The sequence below is a fragment of the Lytechinus pictus genome, chromosome 17 (assembly GCF_037042905.1).
Source record: "Lytechinus pictus isolate F3 Inbred chromosome 17, Lp3.0, whole genome shotgun sequence".
Lineage (NCBI taxonomy): Eukaryota > Metazoa > Echinodermata > Echinoidea > Temnopleuroida > Toxopneustidae > Lytechinus > Lytechinus pictus.
This window is the reverse complement of record NC_087261.1, coordinates 6,958,823-6,986,098: the sequence shown is the minus strand read 5'-3', so window position 1 is coordinate 6,986,098 and position 27,276 is coordinate 6,958,823. Positions and strand designations below refer to the sequence as shown.

Here is a 27,276-nt window from a genome sequence, read left to right as displayed (position 1 = left end):
ATATATATATATATATATATATATATATATATATATATATATATATAAAAGTTTATATATATATATATATATATATATATATATATATATATATATATATATATATATATAAGGAAAAGTAGGGGACCCAAGATAGAGCCCTCCGGATCCCCACTGTTAACTTTTTTTGGTTTCGGAGATAGATAGAGACAAATTGTTTTCTATTGTCTTAATGAACAAACTTCGACATTTCTTTCCAAAATCAACACTATTTACCCTTTATTTCTCACTTATACTTCCGTATTTTAATTATGGAATACTGGCTTGGGGTAACGCCTACAAGAGTCTCACCGACAAAATGCTTATTCTACAAAAGAAGGTTATAAGGATTATACACAATGCTCCTTTTCGATGTCATACTGATGATTTGTTCTACAAGTCGAATCTCCTCAAATTTCCGGATTTATTTCTTTTTCATACAGGACAATTCATGTACAAACTGAATACAAATAAACTACCAAACATTTTGATGATCATGTTTACAAAAAACAACGCTATTCACAATTATCCAACCCGACAATCCCGTCGCTTCCACCGTACCCGTACTCTCTTCGCACAAAAAACAATTACCTTCTATTGCCCTAAATACTGGAACTCACTCAGCAATGACATCGTAAATGCTGTCAGTTTGAACAGTTTTAGGATTAAACTGAAGAAACAAATTCTTGAATCATATAAAGCAAATTCCAATTGAACAGTCGATAACCAATCCATTTTACCCTCCTCTTTCTCCCCCCCCCCCCTTCCCCTCCCTGACCGTCTCTCTCTATACCTCGCTCTCCTCCGCTCTTTCTCCTTCATCGGTCTTATGCCCTTCACTCTTTTGCTTTTTTGTTACTCCTTCTCCTCTTCCTCTTTCAACCACAAATGTGCACCACCCTATTCTTTTGATTCAATTCTTCATCCATTATCTCGGTATTTTTTCATCGACCACCATATCAACCTTATTCTTTTTTTCTCTCTCTCTCATTCTCATTTTCGCTTTATACCTGTACTTACAAATGTTTGATTAATTCTCTGAGGGGTCCACACTCAACAAGCCCTGCTTTTTAGTGGATCCCTCCATCTACTCAACCTTACTTATTGAAAAAAAAAAGAGTTATAAAGGTAGCCTTGCAATTTTTTAACGAGAATGGCATACATTTTGTTCTACTTCCATTGTATATATTGTTATTGGTTAATATGATTATCACGTTATTTAGTGTTCACCATAAACATTTACTTACTCTTCTTGTAGTCATATTTCTTGCAATGTATATTCATTTGTATTGATTTGTATGGTTATCATTTTATATCTGTGTAATTATTTCTTATCTTGTATTGAGTTGAGAAATGAAATAAACTTGAACTTGAACCTGAAAAAAATATGATTTTTTTTTCAACATGTTCAAAGATTTAATAACTGTGACAACATAAAATAAATAAGATTGTGTGATTTTTTTTAATGAATTATTATTTGCAGCTATCAATCTGGAACCAGGTCGTTCTACATTCATTCAGAGCCACTCTTCCTTTTCGCAGTATACCTGGAACCCCTACAACAATGATCTCGACATAGGCTGGTTGGTGACGGTTCCTCCTGCTTACCAAGTAAGACTTCATTTCGTTTTCTTCTCCACCGAGCAGAATAAAGACTTCGTTTACGTGAGAGATGGATGGACATCGGACTATTCCAGTTCTACACCACGGGTATCTCTAACAGGGTATGATATTCGTCCAGATGACATCACATCAAGAGGATCATACCTCTGGGTTCAATTCACCAGTGACAATCAGTATAATTACAGAGGATTCCGAGCTCAGCTGATTACAAAGATTCGACGTAAGTTGGATAGGTTTCTATAACGACGTGACAAAGGGAGGGGGGGGGGGACATTTTATTTTAATGTACAGAAGGGGGAAAAGATGTTTAAAGGAGGAATATAAGAATGTGCATTCGTGCCCATTTTTGTTTGTGAATGAGGGGGGATAGATGCCATTCCTTGGAAGTCACAAATTGTGAAGTGGCACTTGAGCAAATGATTTGTTGAGTCATTTTTTTAAAAAACACCCTTCCAATACCCTTCATTGCACATCCTGATAAAGACTATCAGATTCATTAAGAAATTCAGTATAGTCACTTCGATTATTCGGTGTTTTATGTATAGCCCTAATTAAAGTAATTATATCTCAGTATTTTCAGTATCTCGGTGAATTCAGTACAGTCAGTATTCTCACTCCTCTAGTCAGTGCTTCGGCTTTTCCGAGCGTCTGTACTGTATAACGACAAGCAGGAAGCAAAGCATTCAGTTCTTATAACTTCACTGAATCATACTCATCCTGTCGCAGCAGGTTCCAATAATAATTGAACAGAGTTTCGTTCAGAAACCTCTTACTGCCAAGCATATTGCATGGCTCATAATCGAGCATGGAGCTCGTTATGCTCAAGGTTTCATGAGCCTAATTACAACAGGAACTCCGATCTAATAATATTCGTTCGACCCAACCCATTAGATTTTTTAAAATTTGATATTGCTGATTGACAAAAGTATATGAATTTAATTGAGATTCTAATACTGATTTTAGAATTGGTAACTACTGAACTTCCTTTCCCCAAATTGGGAAGATATATCAATGACTTTGGAACTATTTTTTGACTGGCGGAAGAATTAGGGCTATTTTACTGTGTCAGTTGAAAAAATTTAACCCATCATAGTTATCTTCATAAATGGCGATTTATTTTTAAAATGAGCTGGCTACGATACCCTTCTCTGGTCAGATATGGAATGTCAGATATATATCCTATCCAATGGTAGTAAACATTCGACCCTCTAATTTCACGTTTATTTGTATAAGTGCCATTTCAACACACAAGTCTATGGGGAATGTTTTACGCGCGTGACACCTATATGTAATATAGGGTAATTCCCTAGTAGTGGATGGAATACGTACCTGCCCATACATGCGGTATGGTGTGTAATCCCGTAGGACTTTCGTGTCAAAATTGATTTTTTGGTTGTTTTGGCTTCAATATGGTCCCTTTAGACCAAAAATGATGGGGTTCAAATTTTCAGACCCCTCCCTTCCTTTGGGGGGGGGGGGGGTCCTTTTTGGCGCCATATGTGTCAGATTACAATTTCATTGATAAAATTACAGTGCCTAGAATTCGGTATTTTCAAAGGGAAGTGCTTATCATAAGTTAGGGCGCCATCTGGTGTTGTAGTAAGGTTATCACTGCATAAAATCCTGAAATGGGGTTGATTCTGACATCAATTGACCAAAAATAATGATATAAATTACATGTGATGTATTCTTCTGTTATTGGACTGTATAACAAAACATATTTATTTCATTTTGTAATCCTTTTGTCCTAATTCTAGTGCCAAAAAGAGGGGAAAATAACATTTTGGGGGTAATATTTTTCAATTTTGGGGCATTTTTCGTAAAGTCCGCCCCCATATGGTAAAAGTGAAAAAACATTGACATCACAACATCATCAAATATTCATTCTTGTACCCCTCACACAACTTAAAAATAAAATTGGCGAAGAAAAGTGAGAAATAAGGTTGAAAACAATGGATTATCCTATTGGGCTTTGTACAGGCCAATATGGCGCCAAAAAGGACCCTCCACGAATGAGCGTAATGAGCTAAAAATTTTAAAGGGTCCAGGTATGGCGTATTTCGCAAAATTTATATTTAAAAAAGTTGCTAGTGAGCAAAGCGAGCGTGCAAAAAATGTCAACATTTTTATTACAAACATCCAAATTTTGTAATGAATTTTTTATTATTTATTTAGGCATAATGAGATACATTTCGTATTTCCACTGCTCACAGATATCAGTTTGCAGCCTTGGAATCATGCATCCATTCAGTCTCCTAATTACCCGTTCTCCTACTACAACAATATCAACATACGATGGTTTGTGAGTGTACCTTCTTCATATCAAGTAAGAGTTAACTTCACCAGTTTCTCAACCGAGGAGAATCATGACTTTGTTTACGTGAGGGATGGATGGACATCAGACTATTCAAGATCAACACAAGTGACATCTCTATCAGGAGATTTGAATCCAGATGACATCATATCAAGAGGGTCATATCTCTGGGTTCAGTTCACAAGTAATCACGTAATTAATGCGACAGGATTCGTAGCCCAACTTGCACCGATTCGAAGTGAGTTAGAGATATTAAAATATATTAAAAAAGAGGAGCATAGATCATATTGATTCAGTCTGCCATTCGGTCGGTATAATGTGCTAAAAATGTATCTAAATTGATTCTGTCGAAGCATTTAAATCAATGTTTAGATTAGGTCAATCATGGATTCCTGTAATGAGTGGAACTTCTTGTGTACATTTAACTTGCGTTTGGATTGAGAGACGGAAATAAGCTTTAAACAATTAATTTTACAAAAAGCTGCAAACATGGACCCGATTACCAACTAGGCCTATTTTAATTCTAATTTTCATTTTAATCTTGTTTTGTATACATATATTATTCCTCATTAATTTGAGATTGAGGGTGTTAGAAATTACATAGGCCTCATGATGTAAGGAATAATATACATATGTATAGTGATAATAAATTATTGCCATTGCAACAAAATATTTTGCATGTACATGTATATGATGTTGCAGCTTTGAAATGCTGTATCCCATGGGTGTTATAATTACCAATACTATTACTAAACCGTTATCAATATACACTATTACATGTACATTAAGTCAATCATTGGAATAGTACTAGTAAATGCTGCGAGAAAAAGAAACATGGATTGTGTTTTTTCATCTTTCAATCTTTATTGATCAGAGTGTAATTTATGATATAAATCAAACAAGTCAACAAGTTATTTAAATGATTAAACAGAGCAGCACTTCAGTAGGTATAAGTCTTTAGAGACAGATACATAAGACAAATTAAATATCAAATCTCCATTTTTTTAAAATGTACAAGTAATTAACCATTTTTCTTCGACAAAAAATATTCAATATCATTAATACCTTTGATACGAGCATTAAATTCCACAATATTGGGGGTTTTGTTATTAATTTTTACGAAAGTGATCAAAGTATTTGAAAGCAAGGAAAATTAATGTAAGAAAAATATCACCTTGAACACCAAATATCTTTTCAAAGGGGGAAATTCTGATATTCGAATGATGTTTTTGGTTTATTATAGATAAAAAGATCGTCCCACACAATGCTAACAACCGGACAATCACAAGAAATATGTACAATTTTTTTAGGGTCTCTTTTTTCAAAATGAACAGTTTAGGGAATGTTTTATCTTGATTTCAAATAGAAATGTATTCAGGGCGATTGTCCGATTGTCGTATAGAAGACCTTGAAATAAAATGATCTAAGGCGGTTATCAATAGTTTTCTTAAAATTCCGCAAATGTATTTTCTCCCAGTCTACTTTGTTGTTAGGAGGGCAAGACTCTTTCCAAAAGGAAATATGCAATTCGCAGGAAGACAAATATATATATATATAGAGTCTGCATAACTAACTTCCCTTTGCTCTAATAATTTATTTACAACTTCGGAATGAATATCTAAATCTGGATAATTTTCCAAATCTAATTATGGACCAGGGATGTTTTTTAATAAAAGAATTGTACCTTCTGCTATCTTTTGCTGAAATTTCAAAGTCAAGAACCAACTTTTCAAATAACTTTTAATATGGATGGGGAGGATCAAAGAGATCGTTTAACTTCTGTTTTCAACGTTTTGTAAGCTCAGATAAATCGATACTTAATGATGCATTTCATGCGCTTATTTTTTGATATATTATTTACCAATTATTCGTCTAATATCAATAATTTGCTTGAAGCGAAGAAGTGGGAAAACGAGATTTCGACTATGTTTTACTAGCCTGGTGTTAGAAATCTAGGTTTGAAATACAGCCTCCCCCCCCCCCAAAAAAAAGGGGGGATGTCCACTTATGCTTGGAATTCCCGCACTTAAAATATAATAGCAGTATGTATTTTCTATCTCCCTTACAGATGTGCGTATCAATTTGCAGCCTTGGAATCATACATCCATTCAGTCACCTGATTACTCCTACTCTAGATCCTCTTACGACAGTAGTGTCAACATACACTGGATCGTGAGTATTCCTTCACCATATCAAGTGAGAGTTAACTTCACCAGATTCTCAACCGAGAAGAATCATGAATTCGTTTACGTAAGAGATGGATGGACATCAGACTATTCAAATTCAACAAGAGTGGCATCTCTGTCAGGAGATTTGAATCCAGATGACATCATATCAAGAGGATCGTATCTTTGGGTTACTTTCACCAGTGATGACTGGGTTACTAGTACGGGATTCGAAGCACAGCTTACACCATTCCGAAGTGAGTGTGAAATAATTCACAAAAACAAACATACAAACAAAAAAGCAAGTGGAACGCCTCTGGCAGTCTCGCCCAGTGGCGTAATGAGCTGAAAATGCATGTAGAGGGTCCAGGTATGGGTGTATTTCGCAAAATTTATACAAAAAAATATGCTAGTGAGGAAATCGAGCGTGCACAAATGTCAACATTTTTACAACAAACATCTGAATTTGTAATGATTTATTATTATTATCATTTATTTAGGCATAATGAAATACATTTCGCATTTCGACTGCTCACAGGTATCAGTTTGCAGCCTTGGAATCATGCATCTATTCAGTCTCCTAATTACCAGTTTTACTACTTCAACAATATCAACATACGATGGTTTGTGAGTGTACCTTCTTCATATCAAGTAAGAGTTAACTTCACCAGTTTCTCAACCGAGGAGAATTATGACTTTGTTTACGTGAGTGATGGATGGACATCAGACTACTCAAACTCAACAAGAGTGGCATCTCTCTCTGGATATTTGAGTCCAGACGATGTCATATCAAGAGGATCATATCTTTGGATTGAATTTACCAGTGACGATTTGAATCGTTATTATACAGGATTCCAAGCCCGACTTACACCATTTCGAAGTGAGTTCGAACTGTTTAAAAAGGATTTGAATGTATTCATATTTAAGCTTGTGCCCAAAGTATGCATTGTCGTTGTTGTGTATCATTATGAGTTCATCTCTTGGTTCAATTCACCCTTGATTAACAAAATGTTGATAAAGGATTCAAAGCATGACTCACACTGTTTCGAAGAAATAATATATATTTAACGAGTTAGTGGTTAATGAAATAATATATCACATGTAGTTAGCGTGTAATAGATGTTTTTATTTCCCCGTCCCCAATCGCGACTTTTGATGTCATGCGGAACGTTATTCACAAGACCAATTCTAGTAGAAGACATAAAGGGGGTAGAAGATAAGAACAAAATTCAACTTTTTCTATAATTGAACGTATTCTCAATATTGCCCTGTAATGTATCATGTGCTAACATTATAGACTGTCAAATCATTTTAATCATTTTTAGAATAAGGTAAATGTCACATCTATGCAAGTAAAAGCAGAGCCCTATATTTGCATTTAAACTTAAGTTTAAAATATTAATATGAATTAAGCTTTGAACAGATCAAAGCATAATTCAAATCGGTAATATAAAAGAGATACATGTAGGCCTGCGCACAACATTTATGCCATGTATATCGGTTTTTTAATACATTTTTTATGGACTTGCAATTGCGCTTAATGATAAAGGGGCCAGTTGATACATAAATCATTAAAGATATTTTGAATATGAAATTGTACTTACATATTTCGCATCAATTAACCTTTGATTTTTGGGCCAAAAAAAGTTGATTGGGGTTACATTTACATTGTGTACACACTAAGAAATAAAAGTGCAGTTTAAGGTTCAATTTTGCACCTGACATCCCAATCTCGACGAGGGTTGAATATTTCACTCTTACGGGTTAACTTTGTACGGGCTGTGGTTCAATTTTGAGCCATTGCTAGTCTTGTACAGAAACCTACAGAAAGGTGATTATCATATTATTCGCATGTTACAGCCGAGTATCTTTTACGAAAATGAATTAATTCAAAGGTTATAGACAAAAAAATGAAGCCAGTTATCAATGACAAAATACTAATTAATTTGCTACATAAACCCGTGTATTAAAACGAAAAAAAAAATAACCGTAAACACACAAACTAATGTAAAACCGACCACGCTAGGAAGGAAAGACATCAAATTAGCACTTAGGTATTTTTTTTTTTACAAATTTACCGTGAAAGGGAGAAAAGTTCCTTTTGCGACAGCCGCCCAAAATTGAAAATAAAAATATGATGGAGGTTCAAAGTAATATATCTAGCCCTGATATAAAACATAATATATGGGAGAGTGGAAATACATACCAAAATAGGTCTTTATTCCGTCAAATTTTCGAGCAAAATGGTTTGTAAGCATGGTAAGTCTACAGCGAACTTTCGGCACAAATTCGCTTAAAATCCCTTCCGGTATTAGCGCTCCTCGCTACCATAGTTGGAAGAGGTCTTGACTGCAGTTAAAACGAGGTGAGTTCGAGTCCCAAGCAAGGTAAGCAACAACAACAATAAATCGGTCGAAAAACATGAAGTGAAAGAAGTCTCTAGTTTACAGTCTTTTGTTATTCAGGGTGGCTGTCGCAAAAAAAAAACTCTTTCAGTAAAAAGCTCAATTATGCAACCAGAAGGGTTTAATATGGTGGAAAATGCACCCTGAAAGGTGCAAAAAAAATGAACCTTTAAGTTTGCAAAAGTTTTGAGATTTCATTTTTTAGTCTGTAAATATAGTCCGTTATGTCAAGGAACTCCTATAAATGCTTTATATATATATATATATTATCATTATTACTTACAGCTATTAGTTTGCAATTTTGGAATGTTACATCCATTCAGTCCCCTAATTACCCTCGCTTCTACTACAACAATATCAACATACGATGGTTCGTGAGTGTTCCTCCTGCATATCAAGTAAGACTTAACTTCACCCAATTCTCAACCGATAAGGATCATGACTTCGTTAACGTGCGGGATGGATGGACATCGAACTATACGAGTTCAACACAACTCGCATCTCTATCTGGATATTCGACACCAGATGACATCATATCTAATGGGTCACATATCTGGGTTCAGTTTACAAGTGATGAGCAGATTCGTCGTGCAGGATTCAGAGCGAACCTGATTTCTGAATTACGTGGTAAGTATATATGATTTATTAGGTACTAATGAAATATTAAGGTATGATAGCACAATTTTTTTCAAATTCAAATTTATTTATTTCACTTCCATCAAACAAAAACAAATTGTAAACCATATATAAACATAAATATTTGTATCCGTTGCAAAAAAAATTAATGATACATATGTTGTGAAAAAACACTTAGACAATTTGGGCAACACATTGTAGGTTTTAAATATGTATACTATTTTTCAATAGAAATTAAATTAAGATGGAAATCCTGTAACTGGTAACAGAGAAGATATAGTCAATTGAACAAGTGTAATTGTCCGTCTACTGGTCTATGTCGAACAATGAACTAATTAGTTGCAGTTAGATATAAACACTGATTGTTGAGTTTTTTGTAATATCCTCATAATCTAGACCCCTTTTCGATGTGCAGTATGTGCTAGGCTGAATATTCAATTCAATTCAGTTAAACAGTTATTTCCCTCCGACTAACATCTAATCCTTTTTCGTATAGAATAAACAAATCAATAATATCATGAATATAGCATTCTTGATAAGAAGTAGCAACAACAAATGCATAGTATTCAACCAGTTAAGTAACAAATACTATAGAAAACATCACGATTCAGATGTTGGTAGATGACATGATATTTCAAAACTCGTAGTTAAAGCTTGATATTGGCAATGACTTTTTTTTTTATTTTTTCAGGAAGATCATTCCATAATTAGGGACCAATATACCAGTATAATATGTTATTATCAGAGATTTGTTATTACACAACAAATATAATAATAATAATATAGGGTATTTATATTGCGCACATATCCACCTTGTTAGGTGCTCAAGGCGCTCCTATATTACCCGGCTAAGCAAGGCGTTCACAGCGCTCACAGCTTCTTCCTACCGGTACCCATTTACCTCACCTGGGTTGAGTGAGTTAGAGATATTAAAATATATTAAAAAAGAGGAGCATAGATCATATTGATTCAGTCTGCCATTCGGTCGGTATAATGTGCTAAAAATGTATCTAAATTGATTCTGTCGAAGCATTTAAATCAATGTTTAGATTAGGTCAATCATGGATTCCTGTAATGAGTGGAACTTCTTGTGTACATTTAACTTGCGTTTGGATTGAGAGACGGAAATAAGCTTTAAACAATTAATTTTACAAAAAGCTGCAAACATGGACCCGATTACCAACTAGGCCTATTTTAATTCTAATTTTCATTTTAATCTTGTTTTGTATACATATATTATTCCTCATTAATTTGACATTGAGGGTGTTAGAAATTACATAGGCCTCATGATGTAAGGAATAATATACATATGTATAGTGATAATAACTTATTGCCATTGCAACAAAATATTTTGCATGTTTATGTTGCAGCTTTGAAATGCTGTATCCCATGGGTGTTATAATTACCAATACTATTACTAAACCGTTATCAACATACACTATTACATGTACATTAAGTCAATCATTGGAATAGTACTAGTAAATGCTGCGAGAAAAAGAAACATGAATTGTGTTTTTTCATCTTTCAATCTTTATTGATCAGAGTGTAAATTATAATATAAATCAAACAAGTCAACAAGATATTTAAATGATTAAACAGAGCAGCACTTCAGTAGGTATAAGTCTTTAGAGACAGATACATAAGACAAATTAAATATCAAATCTCAATTTTTTTTTAAATGTACAAGTAATTAACCATTTTTCTTCGACAAAAAATATTCAATATCATTAATACCTTTGATACGAGCTTTAAATTCCACAATATTGGGGGTTTTGTTATTAATTTTTAAGAAAGTGTATTGAAAGCAAGGAAAATTAATGTAAGAAAAATATCACCTTTAACACCAAATATCTTTCCAAAGGGGGAAATTATAATATTCGAATGATGTTTTTGGTTTATTATAGATAAAAAGATCGTCCCACACAATGCTAACAACCGGACAATCACAGAAAATATGTACAATTGTTTCAGTGTCTCTTTTTCAAAATGAACAGTTAGGGGAATATTTTATCTTGATTTCAAATAGAAATGCATTCAGGGCGATTGTCCGATTGTCGTATGGAAGACCTTGAAATAAAATGATCTCAGGCGGTTATCAATGGTTTTCTTTAAATTCTGCAAATGTGTTTTCTCCCAGTCTACTTTGTTGTTAGGAGGGCAAGACTCTTTCCAAAAGGAAATATACAATTCGCAGGAAGACAAAAAATATTGAGTATGCATAACTACTAACTTCCCTTTTCTCTAATAATTTATTTACAACTTCGGAATGAATATCTAAATCTGGATTATTTTCCAAATCTAATAATGGACCAGGGATGTTTTTTAGTAAAAGAATCTTCTTCTATTTTTTGCTGAAAATTCAAAGTCAAGAACCAACTCTTCAAATAACTTGTAATCTGGATGAGGTGGATTAAAGAGATCGTTTAACTTTTGTTTTTAAAGTTTTGCCAGCCCAGATAAATGGATCCTTAATGATATATTTCATGCACTTATTTTTTAATATATTATTTACCAATTATTCATCTAATATTAATATTTTGCTTGAAGCGAAGAAGTGGCAAAACTAGATTTCGACTAACGGCGTTGATGTTTTACAAGCCTAAATAGAAATCTAGGTTTGAAATACAGGCCCCCCCCCAAAAAAAAAAAAGGAAAATGTCCACTTATGCTTGGAATTCCCGCACTTAAAGTAGAAAATAAAGATGCACTTTAAGGTTCAATTTTGCACCTAGCACCCCTATCTCGACTAGGGTCACACAAGGGTTCATTACATGCCGTTGTGCACGGGAAAATCAAGACACGACGCATGCAACCCTCTCTATGAGCTGATCCTCCGACTTTTTTTGGAGATTCCTGGAGTCCAGACTAAACACTTCCATGCGACTGCACGACATTACGAAATCTAAAATCTAATCAAATTGTTCCACCTCACATACCAATCGATAAAAATCCCTTTGGTGACTTCTTTTAGCTGCCTGTTCCTCATATTTTCTTGCTCTAGACGTCGCTGCCTGTCCCACGGCGTGTGTGTGTGTGTGTGTGTGTATTTGAGTTTTGTCAGACGTGTATCAATCAGATATGATTATTTACGTCTGGGACCGACCTTTAACGTCACCATCCGAAAGACGTGACCAGGGCTCGAACCTCGAACCTCTGCATCAATTTGTAACTTCCCCACAGCTTGGATTACAGGCGCACGCCACAACGCCCAGTTAAAACATCAATTTTTGGCCTAAAGAGGGTGCGCGATTTATATTCCTATCAAAGACACGACCAGGAAAAGACTTAACTAGGCACCTTAACTATTTTACACGCAATTCTCGCAAAGCATTACGCGAATTCCGTGGAATGTCCTATCTTTTCATTGTATAGACTTTGGTAGACCGCTTTATCGACAAACGAACCATTCCATTCCATTCCTTGTTTTTATTTGGCAATAAGTCATGATTAACTATTTTTGCCACCCACTGTATGAAAAGTAAGGTAACAATTTTATTAATTATTATTATTTTTTTATTACTTTTTTATATTATTTCTTGTATATTCATTCTTTTTTTCTATGCAAAAAACAAAACAAAACAAAACATTTAGATACATATGAAACAAAAAACTGAGGAATAAGATATCAGCAAACAATAGGGGGATTACTTCCCGAAACAAAGCTTGTACTGCTGGTTTCGTTCAAGGTACGTAAATTTTCATTTCTTTTTAAATTATTCATCGTTTTAAATTATTTGCAAAAGAATGTAATCATCGCCAATAATAATCTTAGACTATATTTTGAAGGTATTTCATTCATTGGTGCCCATATTTTATCTAGTAATCATAGGAATTGCGCATTCAAAGAATTTAGACACAGTTATAAAATTACCGAGGAGCTGAATCAAGGCTGAGAAATTTATTAGCGCCACCATCGGGCTTCCTTTTATTTCCGTAGAAGAGACATGCGAAGTCACTTTCCAGGAAATTTGCTCTTTTTGTATGATTTTTATTTTTTAATTGAAAAAATAAATTGTATGACTACTCACCGGAAAGAGCCCCGGTGAGTAGCGAGAAGGAGTTTCGGCAAATATTACTTCTGTAATGAAGCAATGTTTGCCGACTAGAATAGAAATCCAGGGCCAGACGCGGTCCAGTGTAGCATATATACTAACCTCGCAATAGTGTGAGTGTGTACGAGGTTAGTTCACTCCTACGGATACACTTTGTACATGTTGTACGGGCAGGGGTTCACTTTGCATGAATGATCAATTTTATTGGTACAGAAACCCGCAGAAAAGTGATTATCATATTATTCTCATGTTAAAGCCATTATCTTTTATGAAAGTGAATGAATTAAAAGGTTATAGAGAGTAAATGAATCCAATTGTCAAATGATCATTACTAATTAATTTGATACGTAAACCCGTGTAAACGAAACATACAAGTTATAATTCTTTGTAAAAAAAGAAGAAGTAACAAACACAAACTAATGTCAAAGCGGCTAGAAGGCGTGGATCAGACGATCACGCTAAGGAAGGCAAGACATCAAATTGGCACTTTGGTATTTTCTTTTACAAATTTTCTGTGAAAGGGGGAAAAGTTCCTTTTGCGACAGCGATCCAAAATTGAAAATAAAAAAAAGGAGAAGGTTCAAAGTAATATATCCAGCCCTAATATAGAACATAGATGATGGGAGAGTGGAAATACATACCAAAATATGACTTTATGCCGTCAAATTTTCGAGCAGGATCGAGTGCGTGTAATTGTCCATAGATCTGTTTATTTAGTTAGTAAGACGAACTTTCGGCACATTATCGCTTAAAAAACCCATCCGGTATCAGCGCTTCTTGCTAGCAATTGGGAAGAGGTCTTGACTGCAGTTACAACGAGGTGAGTTCGAGTCCCAAGCAAGGTTAAGCAACACTAAAAAAATCGATAGAGAAACAGCAAGTGAATGAAGTCTCGTCAGTATTTTGTTATTCAGGGTGATGGCTGTCGCAAAAAGAACCCTTTCAGTGAAAGGCACAATTATGCGTCCTGCATGTAAAGTTTACTATGGTAGAAAATGCACCCTGAAACGTGCAAAAATAAACCTTTAACTTAAGGATGCCAAATTGAACCCTAGGGATGTTGAAATGAACCCTGAGTACTTTTATATTGCACCCATAGCATGCCTAGGGTGCAGTTTCGAACCCATATGGTGGAAAAATGAACCCTAACCAGAGGATCAATTTTTAACCCTTGGGATGCTGCTCTTGCATCAGCCTCTAAGGTTTCAAATTATAACTTTTATTTCTAAGTGTTTATGCTATTAGAAATATAACATTATTGTAAAATTTATAAGTTTTGAGGTTTCATTATTTTTAGTCTGTAAATATAGTCCGTTTTGGCAAGGAATTCCGATAAATGTTTTTATTTATTACTATTATTTACAGCTATCAGTTTGCAGCCTTGGAATGTTACATCCATTCAGTCTCCTAATACGCATCATTACCCGTATTTCTACTACAACAATACCAACATACGCTGGTTTGTAAGTGTTCCTCCTGTATACCGAGTACGACTTAACTTCACCCGATTCTCAACCCAGAAGGATAATGACTTTGTTATCGTGCGGGATGGATGGACATCGAACTATTCAAACTCAACAAGAGTGGCATCTCTGTCAGGAGATTTGAATCCAGATGACATCATATCAAGAGGATCGTATCTTTGGGTTACTTTCACCAGTGATGACTGGGCTACTAGTACGGGATTCGAAGCACAACTTACACCATTCCGAAGTGAGTGTGAAATAATTGACAAAAACAAACATACAATAAAAAAAGCGAGTGGAACGCCTCTGGCAGTCTCGCCCATAGCAGTGGCGTAATGAGCTAAAAATGCACGTAGAGGGTCCAGGTACAGGCGTATTTTGCAAAATTTATACAAAGAATTGCTTGTGAGCAAATTGAGCGTGCAAAAATGTCAACATTTTTACAACAAACATCTGAATTTGTAATGATTTATTATTATTATTTATTTAGGCATAATGAAATACATTTCGTATTTCCACTGCTCACAGATATCAGTTTGCAGCCTTGGAATCATGCATCCATTCAGTCTCCTAATTACCCGTACTCATACTACAACAATATCAACATAAGATGGTTTGTGAGTGTACCTTCTTCATATCAAGTACGAGTTAACTTCACCAGTTTCTCAACCGAGGAGAATCATGACTTTGTTTACGTGAGGGATGGATGGACATCAGACTACTCAAACTCAACAAGAGTGGCATCTCTATCTGGATATTTGAGTCCAGATGACGTCATATCAAGAGGATCATATCTTTGGATTGACTTTACCAGTGACGATGGGAATCGTTATAATACAGGATTCCAAGCCCGATTGACACCATTTCGAAGTGAGTTCGAACTGATTAAAAATGATTTGAATGTATTCATATTTAAAATTGTGTCCAAATGCATTATGCATTTTCGTTGTTAATATACGCATTATTATGAGTTCATCTCTTGGTTCAATTCACCATTGACTAACAAAATGGTGATAAAAGGATTCAAAACATGACTCATACTGTTCGAAGAAATGATTTATATATAACGACTTAGCGTTTGATGAAATACGATAGCACATGTATAGTGAGCGTGTAATAGATGTTTTTATATCCCCGTCCCCAATTCTCGCGATTTTTGATGTCATGCGGAACGTTATTCACAAGACCATTCTAGTAGAAGACAGAATGAGGTAGAAGAATGAGAACAAAATGTATCTCTTTTTTCATAATTGAACTTATTCTCAATATTGCCCAGTAACTTATCATGTGTTAACATTATAAATTCTGTCAAATCACTTAATCAGTTTTTTAAATTAAGTAAATGCTACATCTATGTAAATGATATAGAAGAACCCTATTTGTATTTAAACTTGAATTTGAAATATTAATATGAATTATGCTTTGAACATTATGTTTTATAAGCTTCCCTGGGGGAAAGGGGGGGGGGGGGGCGGTAATATACAAGAGATACAAGTAGCTCTACGCGTAATATTTAGGTAATGTATATCGTTATTTTTGTATACATTTTTTTACAGACTTGCTGTTACGCAAAGGGGCCTGTTGATATATAGAAAATAAAAATAATTTTGATTATATAATTGTTCATACATATTTAGCATCAATTAACCTTTGACCCTTGGGCAAAAAAGACGTTGATTGGGATTACATTTACATTGTGAACACACTAAGAAATAAAGGTGCACTTTAAGGTTCAATTTTGCACTTAGCACCCCTATCTCGACTAGGGTCACTCAAGGGTTCATTACATGCCGCTGTGCACGGGAAAATCAAGGCACGACGCATGCAACCCTCTCTATAAGCTGATCTTCCGACTTTTTTTGGAGATTCCTGGAGTCCAGATTAAATACTTCCATGCAACTGCACGACAGTACGAAATCTAAAATCTAATCAAATTGTTCCACTTCACATACCAATCGATAAAAATCCCTTTGGTGACTTCTTTTAGCTGCCTGTCCCTCATATTTTCTTGCTCTAGACGTCGCTGCCTGGCCCACGGCGACAACATCAATTTTTTGGCCTAAAGAGGGTGCGCGATTTATATTCCTATCAAAGACACGACAAGGAAAAGACTTAACTGGGCACCTTAACTATTTTACATGCAAATTGCGCAAAGAATTACGCGAATTCCGTGGAATGTCCAATCTTTTTATTGTATAGACTTTGGTAGACCGCTTTATTGACAAACGAACCATTCCATTCCATTCCCTGTTTTTATTTGGCTATAAGTCATGATTGACTATTTTTGCCACCCACTGTATGAAAAGTAGGGTAACAATTTTATCTATTATTATTATTTTTTTATTACTCTTTTTTTATTATTTCTTGTATATTAATATTTTTTCTATGCAAAAAAACAAAACAAAACAAAACATTTAAATACATATGAAACAAAAAACTGAGGAACAAGATATCAGCAAAAAATAGGGGGATTACTTCCCGAAACAAAGCTTGTACTGCTGGTTTCGTTCAAGGTACGTAAATTTTATATTTTATTCAAATTATTCATCGTTTTTAATTTTTTGCAAAAGAATGTAATCATCGCCAATAATAATCTTAAATTATATTTTTGAAGGTATTTCATTCATTGGTGCCCATATTTAATCAAGTAATCATAGGAATTGCACATTCAAAGAATTTAGACACAGTTATAAAATTACCGAGGAGCTGTATCAAGGCTGTGAAATTTATTGGCGCCACCATCGGGCTTCCCTTTATTTCCGTAGAAGAGACATGCGAAGTCACTTTCCAGGAAATTTGCTCTTTTTTGTATGATTTTTATTTTTTAATAAAAAAAAATTGTATGGCTATATACTCACCGGAAAGAGCCCCGGTGAGTAGCGAGAAGGAGTTCGGCAAATATTACTTCTGTAATGAAGCAATGTTTGCCGACTAAAATTGAAATCCAGGGCCAAACGCGGTTCGGTGAACGAGGTTATTTCACTCCTACGGATACACTTTGTATGGGCAGGGGTTCAATTTGCATGAATGATCAATTTTGAACCTTTATTGGTACAGAAACCTGCAGAAAAGTGATTATCATTTTATTCGTTAAAGCCATTATCTTTTACGAAAGTGAATTAATTAAAAGGTTATAGACAGTAAATGACTCCAATTGTCAAAGCGGCTAGAAGGCGTGGATCAGACGATCACGCTAAGGAAGGCAAGACATCAAATTGGCACTTTGGTATTCTTTTTACAAATTTTCTGTGAAAGGAGGAAAAGTTCCTTTTGCGAAAGCGATCCGAAATTGAAAATAAAAATATGGAGAAGGTTCAAAGTAATATATCCAGCCCTGATATAGAACATAGATGATGAGAGAGTGGAAATACACACCAAAATATGACTTTATTCCGTCAAATTTTCGAGCAGGGTCGAGTGCGTGTAATTGTCCATAGATCGGTTTATTTAGTATAGTAAGACGAACTATCGGCACATAATCGCTTAAAAAACCCATCCGGTATCAGCGCTTCTCGCTAGCAATTGGGAAGAGGTCTTGACTACAGTTACAACGAGGTGAGTTCGAGTCCCAAGCAAGGTTAAGCAACACTAAAAAAATCGATAGAGAAACAGCAAGTAAATGAAGTCTCGTCAGCCTATTTTGTTATTCAGGGTGATGGCTGTCGCAAAAAGAACTCTTTCAGTGAAAGGCACAATTATGCGTCCTGCATTTAGAGTTTACTATGATAGAAAATGCACCCTGAAACGTGCAAAAATAAACCTTTAACTTAAGGATGCCAAATTGAACCCTAGGGATGTTGAAATGAACCCTGAGTACTTTTAGATTGCACCCATAGCATGCCTAGGGTGCAGTTTCGAACCCAAATGGTGGAAAAATGAACCCTAACCAGGGGATCCATGTTTAACCCCTGGGTTGCTGCTCTTGCATCAACCTCTAAGGTTTCAAATTTTAACTTTTATTTCTAAGTGTTTATGCTATTAGAAATATACAATTATTGTAAAATTTATAAGTCTTGAGGTTTCATTATTTTTAGTCTGTAAATATAGTCCGTTTTGGCAAGGAATTCCGATAAATGTTTTTATTTATTACTATTATTTACAGCTATCAGTTTACAGCCTTGGAATGTTACATCCATTCAGTCTCCTAATAGGCATCATTACCCGTATTTCTACTACAACAATATCAACATACGATGGTTCGTGAGTGTTCCTCCTGCATATCAAGTAAGACTTAACTTCACCCAATTCTCAACCGATAAGGATCATGACTTCGTTTACGTGAGGGATGGATGGACATCGAACTATACGAGTTCAACACAACTTGCATCTCTATCTGGATATTCGAGACCAGATGACATCATATCTAATGGGTCATATATCTGGGTTCAGTTTACAAGTGATGAACAGAATAGTCGTGCAGGATTCAGAGCTAACCTGATTTTTGAATTACGTTGTAAGTATATGTGATTTGTCAAGTACTAACCAAATATTAAGGTATGATAGCATAATCCTGTAACTAGTAACAAGGAAGATAGAGTCAATTGAACAAGTGTAATTGTCCGTCTACTGGTCTATGTCGAACAATGAACAGATTAGTTGCAGTTAAATATAAATATTGATTGTTGAGTTTTATGTAACATCCTCATGATCTAGACCCTTTTCGATGTGCAGTATGTGCTAGGCTGAATATTCAATTCAATTCAGTTAAACAGTTATTTTCTTCCGACTAACATCTAATCCTTTTTCAAATAGAATATACAAATCTATAATATCATGAATATAGTACAAAAAACAATGAATGTAAAATTCAGTATGTAAATTATGTACATTGAAGAATACGTAAAAACCCCGGGATACGCCTGTAAAACTACATGACTAAACAACAATTAAAAAAAGAAAGGGCTAAGAGAAGGGAAAGGAAGAGAAAAGAGAAGAAAAGCGCTTATATAGAGGCGAGCAAGCAGGTAGAATAAGAACAGATATTAACTACTTCACATGATACAAGAAATACACGATTAAATAGTACAACAGGCATTCTTGATACAAAGAGGCAGCAACAAAATTATAGTATATACCAGTTAAGTAACAAGTACTATAGAAAACATCACGATTCAGATGTAGGTGGATGTCATGATATTTGTATTTAAGGCTTGAAGTTGACATCGGCAATGACTTTTTTACATTTTCAGGAAGATAATTATATAATTAGGGGCCAGTATACCAGTATAATATGTTATTACCAGATAACAATATGATGTGTTATTACACAACAAATATACCCCCACCCCGCGCCCTGTCGGGGCTAGAAGTGAATCTATACATTCAAATAATCTGATCACTCATGATAAAAACAGTTATGATTTCTGCATAAATTACTCGTGGACATAGTTTTGCATAATGTATTTCAAAAGTCTTTCAATAACATGAAATCATTGTTTGAAATTTATCTCTTGTTTTATTTCAGCTATTCATTTGAAAGTCGGGAAAGTAGCTGTGATACAGTCTCCTAATCACCCACACCTGTATTACAACGATCTTAACATACGCTGGTTTGTGAGTGTCCCTCCTGCATATCAAGTAAGGCTTCATTTCAACAACTTCTCAACGGAAGTGGATCGTGACTTCGTGATCGTGAATGATGGATGGACATCGAACTACACAAGCTCAGCTCTAAGGGGGCGTTTAAGTGGAAGTATCAATCGGGGTGATATCGTATCGAATGGATCCCATCTCTGGGTTCAATTCACCACTACTGACCGAGGGAGATCGGAAGGATTCAGAGCACTCCTGACGACCGAGTTACGATGTAAGTGCAGGGAATACATCTGCAATTCCTATAATGGTACCCATATGATTCTTGAATTATACTCCAGAAGTTCATAAAAATTTGTGGAAAAGGGGAATTGTTGATAATCGAAAATACTCAACCTCATTGGGTCAAAAACTTATCATGAAAAACATGTACCAATTGCAATTCTAGCATGTACATGTGCATGTCATAAGTATATTAAGACACTTTTTACAAGAAAATCTGTATTTTTTACTCAAAAATCTATTTTTTATGATGTCTTTCTTCATTCGCAGCTATCCACTTGCAGTATGGGGAAAGCGGATCGATCGAGTCTCCAAATTATCCTAACAATTACTACAACAATCTCAATGTAACATGGCTTGTTATTGTGCCCCCTGCATATCAAATGAGGCTTCATTTTGTCAGCTTCTCAACGGAAAAAGGTCCTGACTTTGTAACCGTGAATGATGGATGGACATCGGACTATTCGAGCTCAACCGAAAGAAGGAATCTGTCTGGAAGTATTGATCCAGGTGATATCGTATCGAATGGATCCTATTTCTGGGTCCAATTCACCACTAATAATCAGGGGAGATCGGAAGGATTTAGGGCACTTTTGACGACCGAGTTGCGATGTAAGTGCGGGGAATACATCTGTATTGTTATTTGTTGACTCTTGAATCCTTCACAACATCACAAGAATATGAGGAAAAGGGGAATTGTAGATAATAATTTACCTCTTAGGATAAAAATTTATCATGAAAACATGTACCAATTGTCATTTTAGCAAGTATACGTCACACGTATATTAAAACAAGTTTTTACGTGTAAGAACTCGAAAATCTTTTTTTTTTTTAATATCTTTCTTCATTTGCAGCTCTCCACTTGAAGGATGGGAAGAGTAGAACAATTGAGTCTCCTAATTATCCAAACCATTATTACAACAATCTCAATGTAACATGGCTCGTCAATGTTCCTCCTGCATACAAAGTTAGACTTCACTTCAGCTCCTTCGAAACCGAGTTGAATAAAGACTTCGTTAAGGTGAGAGATGGATGGACATCAGACTATTCAAGCTCAACACAACTGGCATCTTTATCAGGAGATTCGAGTCCAGATGACATCATATCAAGAGGATCATATCTCTGGGTTTATTTCACCAGTGATGGTGAACGCAACTTTTCTGGATTCACTGTCAACATTACGACTGAATTACGAAGTAGGTTGAATAAATCAAATGAACATTTGCTATGGTCATCGAAGACTTTCCAAGGCGGCATCCTACAATTTTATCATGTTTAAGAAGCAAACTTTCTTGAAGTATGGTGAAAAAGTACAGGGTTTACTCTCATGATATACTATGTTTGGACTGAACATTATTCATTTTCGTATTGGATACTTTGACTGTATGTGATTTTTGTTGTTGTTGTTGACATTTTGTTCCTTCACTCTCCGATCTGTTGGACATTGAATGGCGTATTAGTAGTAATTTTCTTTAATTATCTTTATCTAATTTATCGATATTCCTCATTTTGAAGGTATACAGTTGAACACCACTGGTGAGGCAGTAGTCACATCACCAGACTCCCCTGTTAATGGCGACTATATTATCAATGTGACATGGTTTGTTGTTGCTTCTCCACCGTACCGTGTTGGGATTAATTTTAGCGATTTCTCCAGATTGGAGAACGGAGACCTGGTAACTCTACGCGAAGGATGGACGTCAAATTATTCACGTTCAACGCTGAGGGGGTCTTTATCTGCATCATCTATCTCCACTGACATGACATCTATAGGGTCGTATCTTTGGATCCAATTTACAACCCTGCCCCAAAACAAGATCACAGGATTCCGTGCATCGCTCTTTGCCGTGATACCCAGTGAGTCTGATAAATACCATTTCCTTAACATTTGAAGCATTCCGATATAACAACAATGTGACACTTAACCCATGGTCTTAAAACTATATCCCAACCTTAGTCATGTTAGTTGCTTTTTTTTTTATGTTAATGCATTTATCATTTATTAACGAACATGATAGCGTATGCCATATTAAAAGAAAATAAAGGACGGGGGTGCACATGCACCCTCCCACTGAGGCAGAGGAGTTCCGACACTGGAAAGCAAAACAAAAGTTGTACCCCTTCTGCTTTTAACAGCTGATTTTCCAAATTTTGTTTCACCTCCCAAGATGTGCACCCCATACCACTTTAGCTCCACTTCCACAGGATGTGCACCCCCCATGCTCAAAGCTCAAACCAGCCTACGCCCTTGAAATGATGAATAAATCTAGTAGCTTTCATATCTCAAGGAAGGAAACATTTCTTTTAAAATGTCTGAGCGGATTTAATCAGAGAATGAGTCCTAATTCAGTCCTGAAAAGGTGTAACTCATTTGATTACTTAAATATATATATATATTTATTTTTTTTTGGTCTCGTAATGTATTATCTTACTTTGTTTTACATATTCGAGAAGAAATAAATGTATAAATAAATAAATGAAGAAATAAATAAATAAACTAAACAGTATTTTCGTTCCTACTGCATCATTAAATCAGTTTGGCTATATTGCATTAGAATGGCACATATTCGTGATTCATTTGTTTTCTGGGTTTTTCTTAATGAATATGGGTATGTACTATGATTAATAATCGTACCATTTTCTTCCCCTGTTTCCTTCTGCAGTCATTTCTGTAGATGCCGCAAAAGCAGTATCCCTGCAGTCACCAAATTACCCAGCGCAGTACCCCAACAACATCGACCTAATGTGGCAAGTGATCGCTCCGGAAAACCATCAAGTTTCTATGCATTTCGTTGATTTTCAGCTTGAGCCTTCTAAAGACTTCCTTCATCTATTTCAGGGCCAATCGTCTGAATTTGAGATGTCTGAGCTAGTAACGCCTAATATTTCCCGATCAGATCTACCAGAAAACATCAAACCTATTGGAGCTTATCTCTGGATTCGATTTACAAGTGATGAGGCATCGCGGGGAATTTACAGAGGATTTAAGATTTCGTTGATTGCCAAATCAATACCTGGTTAGTACAATTTAAAACATCACAAAAGGTGACCTCTTCCTTGTTTTAATGGGTTTTTTTTTGCATCTACAAACATGAAATTAGCATTCCAACATATTTTTATCTAAATAAAAGTACAATATGTTAGTTTCCCCAAAAAGACATAAACACTAGACAAATGATTGCACACCAACTGTAAATGTAGCACGACCATACTGTTTTTGCAAAAGAAATATTTGCATTATATCTGCCTTGCTTTTGCCACATATTTTCTCTTTGACATAAAGAAACATACAAGGCCTTGCATGCAGACGTCATTTCCACACCCCTCTCTTTTTCGCTCTCTCTCACACACTTGCCTTCCGTAACAACTCTCTTTATCTCCCTTTTCCCCTCTCTCTAACTTTCTTTCTTCCATTTTCTGTCTTTCCTTTTTCGTATCTTTTTGTAGAACGCTTGACATCGGATACCGGTAATAATGCGACGACAATATTATCAGTGTTGGTGACACTCCTTCTGTCCATAATCGTCATCTCAATATATATCATATGGAAGAAAAGGTAATTTAAATTACATGTTAAGTATTTCGTCGCATACATGTATGTAACCCATGACGTTACACCCGGAAACATCCAATTATATCCCAGATGTGCATAAAGCAAACAAATGTTTCTTTTTGCACACGTTTCAAATGGGAGATCTTTTTCTCTGGCATGTAAACCTGAGAATAAAATCAATTTATTTCCTGTATTTTTTTATATAACCAAAGAATGTATTTCTTCTTTCATATTATCGTGTTCGCAGGCTAGCAGCTAGGAAATCCTCTACCCAGCCCCGGACATCTCATGAAGAACACAATGACAGGGGAAACGTCCAAGAATCAAGACCCGTGAATCGGCAACCTCTTACTCCGGATCTCCTGGCAAGCCACCAACCTTTACCGTCTAATGCATACATGACACCCGAAACCATCCTCCCCACACATGACCTTGTAAGCAACGAGTACCAGGAATATGGAGGGCGGAACCATCCTGATTATGGAATGCCTGCATCGGGGAACATGGATTCCCGTGACACTGACGTTTATCACCCACATTCACCACCACACTATTCTCGCGCCATGAAACAAGCTGAGGTGAGCGGAAACGACGAGTACCATGAATACGGTGAAATAGACGAAGCGATGCCATATCGGGATGGGGGCATACCATCGAATGCAAGTTATTGCAACAACCCCTATACTTCTTCCGATGATGTCACATACTTCACCTTTGAATCACCAGTTGCAGAAGCCGATGATAATAGTTCGGACCACCAGGGAATCGAGGAAACAAGTTTCAACGAAGCTAGCGTTGCCGAATCCAATTCTACTGAATTGAAGGTGAGTGGTCGACCACTGCGATTCCAAATGAGATCATCGAAGGCAATGAATGACAAATCAGAAGCAAGAGGACTTGGTAAGGAGTCGTTCAATCATTATCAAAACGCAGAGCTCGCCGCTAATTTCGACACCAAAGTCCAAAACCTTCGAAGGAACAGTCAGACCAACGACATGAACGAGGTGCGAGGTGCTGATGAAACTGAGACTGGAAATGCGAAACTCCACGATGAGAAGGAATACGATTCTTTGAACTATAGGCAACCTTCATACTCCAAATCGAGGGTCTGTAGCAAACCTATCCAAGAGTCATATGAGCAAACGGAGGGAGTGGCTGAGAAAAATGTTTACGGTGTTTTAGAGCTACCGAAATCCTCACATGTGGTTGACAAGGGAAAAGACATTCTGCATAACGACAACGTCTATGGCACCTTAACTACAACTGGATCAGACGTGGACTGTCAGAAACCAGAAGGGGGAATAACGACTAAGCCTTCTGTGCACATGGCTTTTTCTGAAGATAAAAGTCGAAAGAACAGGAAAACTAAATCGAAAAGTGATCACCAGGCGTTTGGGAACACGGGCAGAGTTTCATCAACCATTACCGGCAATGGACAACGTGGCAACAAGGGTTATGACGGACGTGCTAGCTCAAATGTTTTGACGAAGCCGAATAAATCGTTGAAACCCCCAAGAAAGCTTGGTAAAGAAGGCACAACTCATGGAAATATGAAGAAGGTTCATACTGATAAACAAGATGAAGATAAATCGATTCCACAGATACACAAGACAGAAGGGCTTTATGAAAACGGTTCGTTTCATGAAGAGCACCCGGTTTATCAAAATTCTGTTTGCTCCGAGGCTAAAGACTCTCATATAGATCATGTGAGTGTTAACGAAGATGCCTATGCCGTAGTGGGCCCACGTGATAAAAAAATGCTGGATGCTGAGAACTATGATTCGGTATACTCCAACTTAAATTATTAATTTACCGTTTATCCCACTATCAAACGAGCAAAGTAACTGTGACAATACTCGGCATCTGCGAAGCATCTCGATCTAAAGATAGTCCATTCATCTTTAAAGAACTGTAATAATGCGTTATTTCCTGGTGAGGACAGAACTATTGCATACACACACACACACACACACACCCGCACGCACCCCCTCACACACACTCACACACACCCTTACCTCACACAAATATATATATATATATCAGTAATGCAATTTTGCAATGCCAACAAGTTCTTTTATTCACTTTCCAAATTTTCGGTAGTCATCTACCTTCTTCGGGGAAGATTCGTGAATTAAGATACACAAATATATGTGCACTGGGTGATAGATAGCAAATTGAAAGAGTAAACTTGCAAAGAAATGTATATAAAATGGAGGAGTGTCCAGTGAAGTGCGTTTTTCTGCCTGTATTTATTTTTAAATCTGGTGTATGCAGCGTTTTGTACCAAAGCTAGGACATGGATGAAATACGCTATGTACTTGCATTCAATTGGATTGGATATAATAGGAATATCGGTCAATGTGGTCAATGAATGGTAAAACAATATCTACGTTGCTCTATCAGTAATATCACCAGTAATAACACTATTATGTAAGAAAAAAATATATAACTAGGCAACTAACAAAACTGAATAGTTTCAATATCCAAGAAGGAATTTTTACGAATTTTATGCAGTATAGGTTTGTGATTGTATTCTACAAACATGACAAAGGGGTCGCGTAACGGCATGGGACCCGTTTTATTTTATGCGTTTTATCTATGAAAAAAAAACTTTCACTGTAAAAGCATCTACAATTTCATGAATGACTGAAATCACTAATTAGTGTTAATGACAGTCTTAACTTTATGTATTTTATTAATAATTTTGTATTTTATTTTATACATTTTATCTATGAAAACACAATATTTCAGTGTAAAAGCATCTATCTTTTCATATATTACTGTAATCACTAATTAATGTTAATGACACTCTTAACTGTAATGTTCTTAATAATAACACTTTTAACTGTATTAGATAACAAATGTGAGTCTACATGAATAGGTATCATTGTGATATTTGTGTTGTAAAAATTTTGTAAATTAAAATTAACACATATTATAACTTAGTTTTGCAAAGTCGTGAGACCATTCACTTTTTACCTGAAACATATCAAAATTTGAATAAATGTTGTTTGGTTTTGGACCATGACGTATAAAGGGAGGTAGGGGAATATTTAACTTGTATTATCACGATCCCCAAACAGAACACAAGAGTGTGACTGGGTGCGATTTCACCCCCACCCGTATAAGATGTTGGAAGTGTTATAATTCAAGAGCTTGTTTCGGACTTTCTTATATACGCCACTTGTTTTTCTTGATGTTAATGCAGTAGGTAGTTGTTTTGATACACA

At 35.7% G+C, this 27,276-nt stretch overlaps 1 protein-coding gene across 1 annotated transcript in view; it reads left to right on the top strand.

Annotated features, from left to right (window-relative positions):
• Window positions 1-26,845, top strand: part of LOC129280418 (cubilin-like) — a 30,298-nt gene extending 3,453 nt beyond the window's left edge. Inside the window, exons 2-15 of the mRNA XM_064112453.1 lie at window positions 1,502-1,861; window positions 3,855-4,193; window positions 6,024-7,000; window positions 8,811-9,152; window positions 14,579-14,926; window positions 15,208-15,549; window positions 18,782-19,132; window positions 20,144-20,485; window positions 20,764-21,105; window positions 21,348-21,689; window positions 22,009-22,350; window positions 23,157-23,510; window positions 23,941-24,049; window positions 24,294-26,845. Coding sequence (XP_063968523.1) covers window positions 6,472-7,000; window positions 8,811-9,152; window positions 14,579-14,926; window positions 15,208-15,549; window positions 18,782-19,132; window positions 20,144-20,485; window positions 20,764-21,105; window positions 21,348-21,689; window positions 22,009-22,350; window positions 23,157-23,510; window positions 23,941-24,049; window positions 24,294-25,854 — 5,304 coding nt within the window. The 5' untranslated portion in view covers window positions 1,502-1,861; window positions 3,855-4,193; window positions 6,024-6,471 and the 3' untranslated portion in view covers window positions 25,855-26,845. The remainder of the gene's footprint in view (window positions 1-1,501; window positions 1,862-3,854; window positions 4,194-6,023; window positions 7,001-8,810; window positions 9,153-14,578; window positions 14,927-15,207; window positions 15,550-18,781; window positions 19,133-20,143; window positions 20,486-20,763; window positions 21,106-21,347; window positions 21,690-22,008; window positions 22,351-23,156; window positions 23,511-23,940; window positions 24,050-24,293) is intronic.
• The last annotated feature ends 431 nt before the right edge of the window (window positions 26,846-27,276 follow it).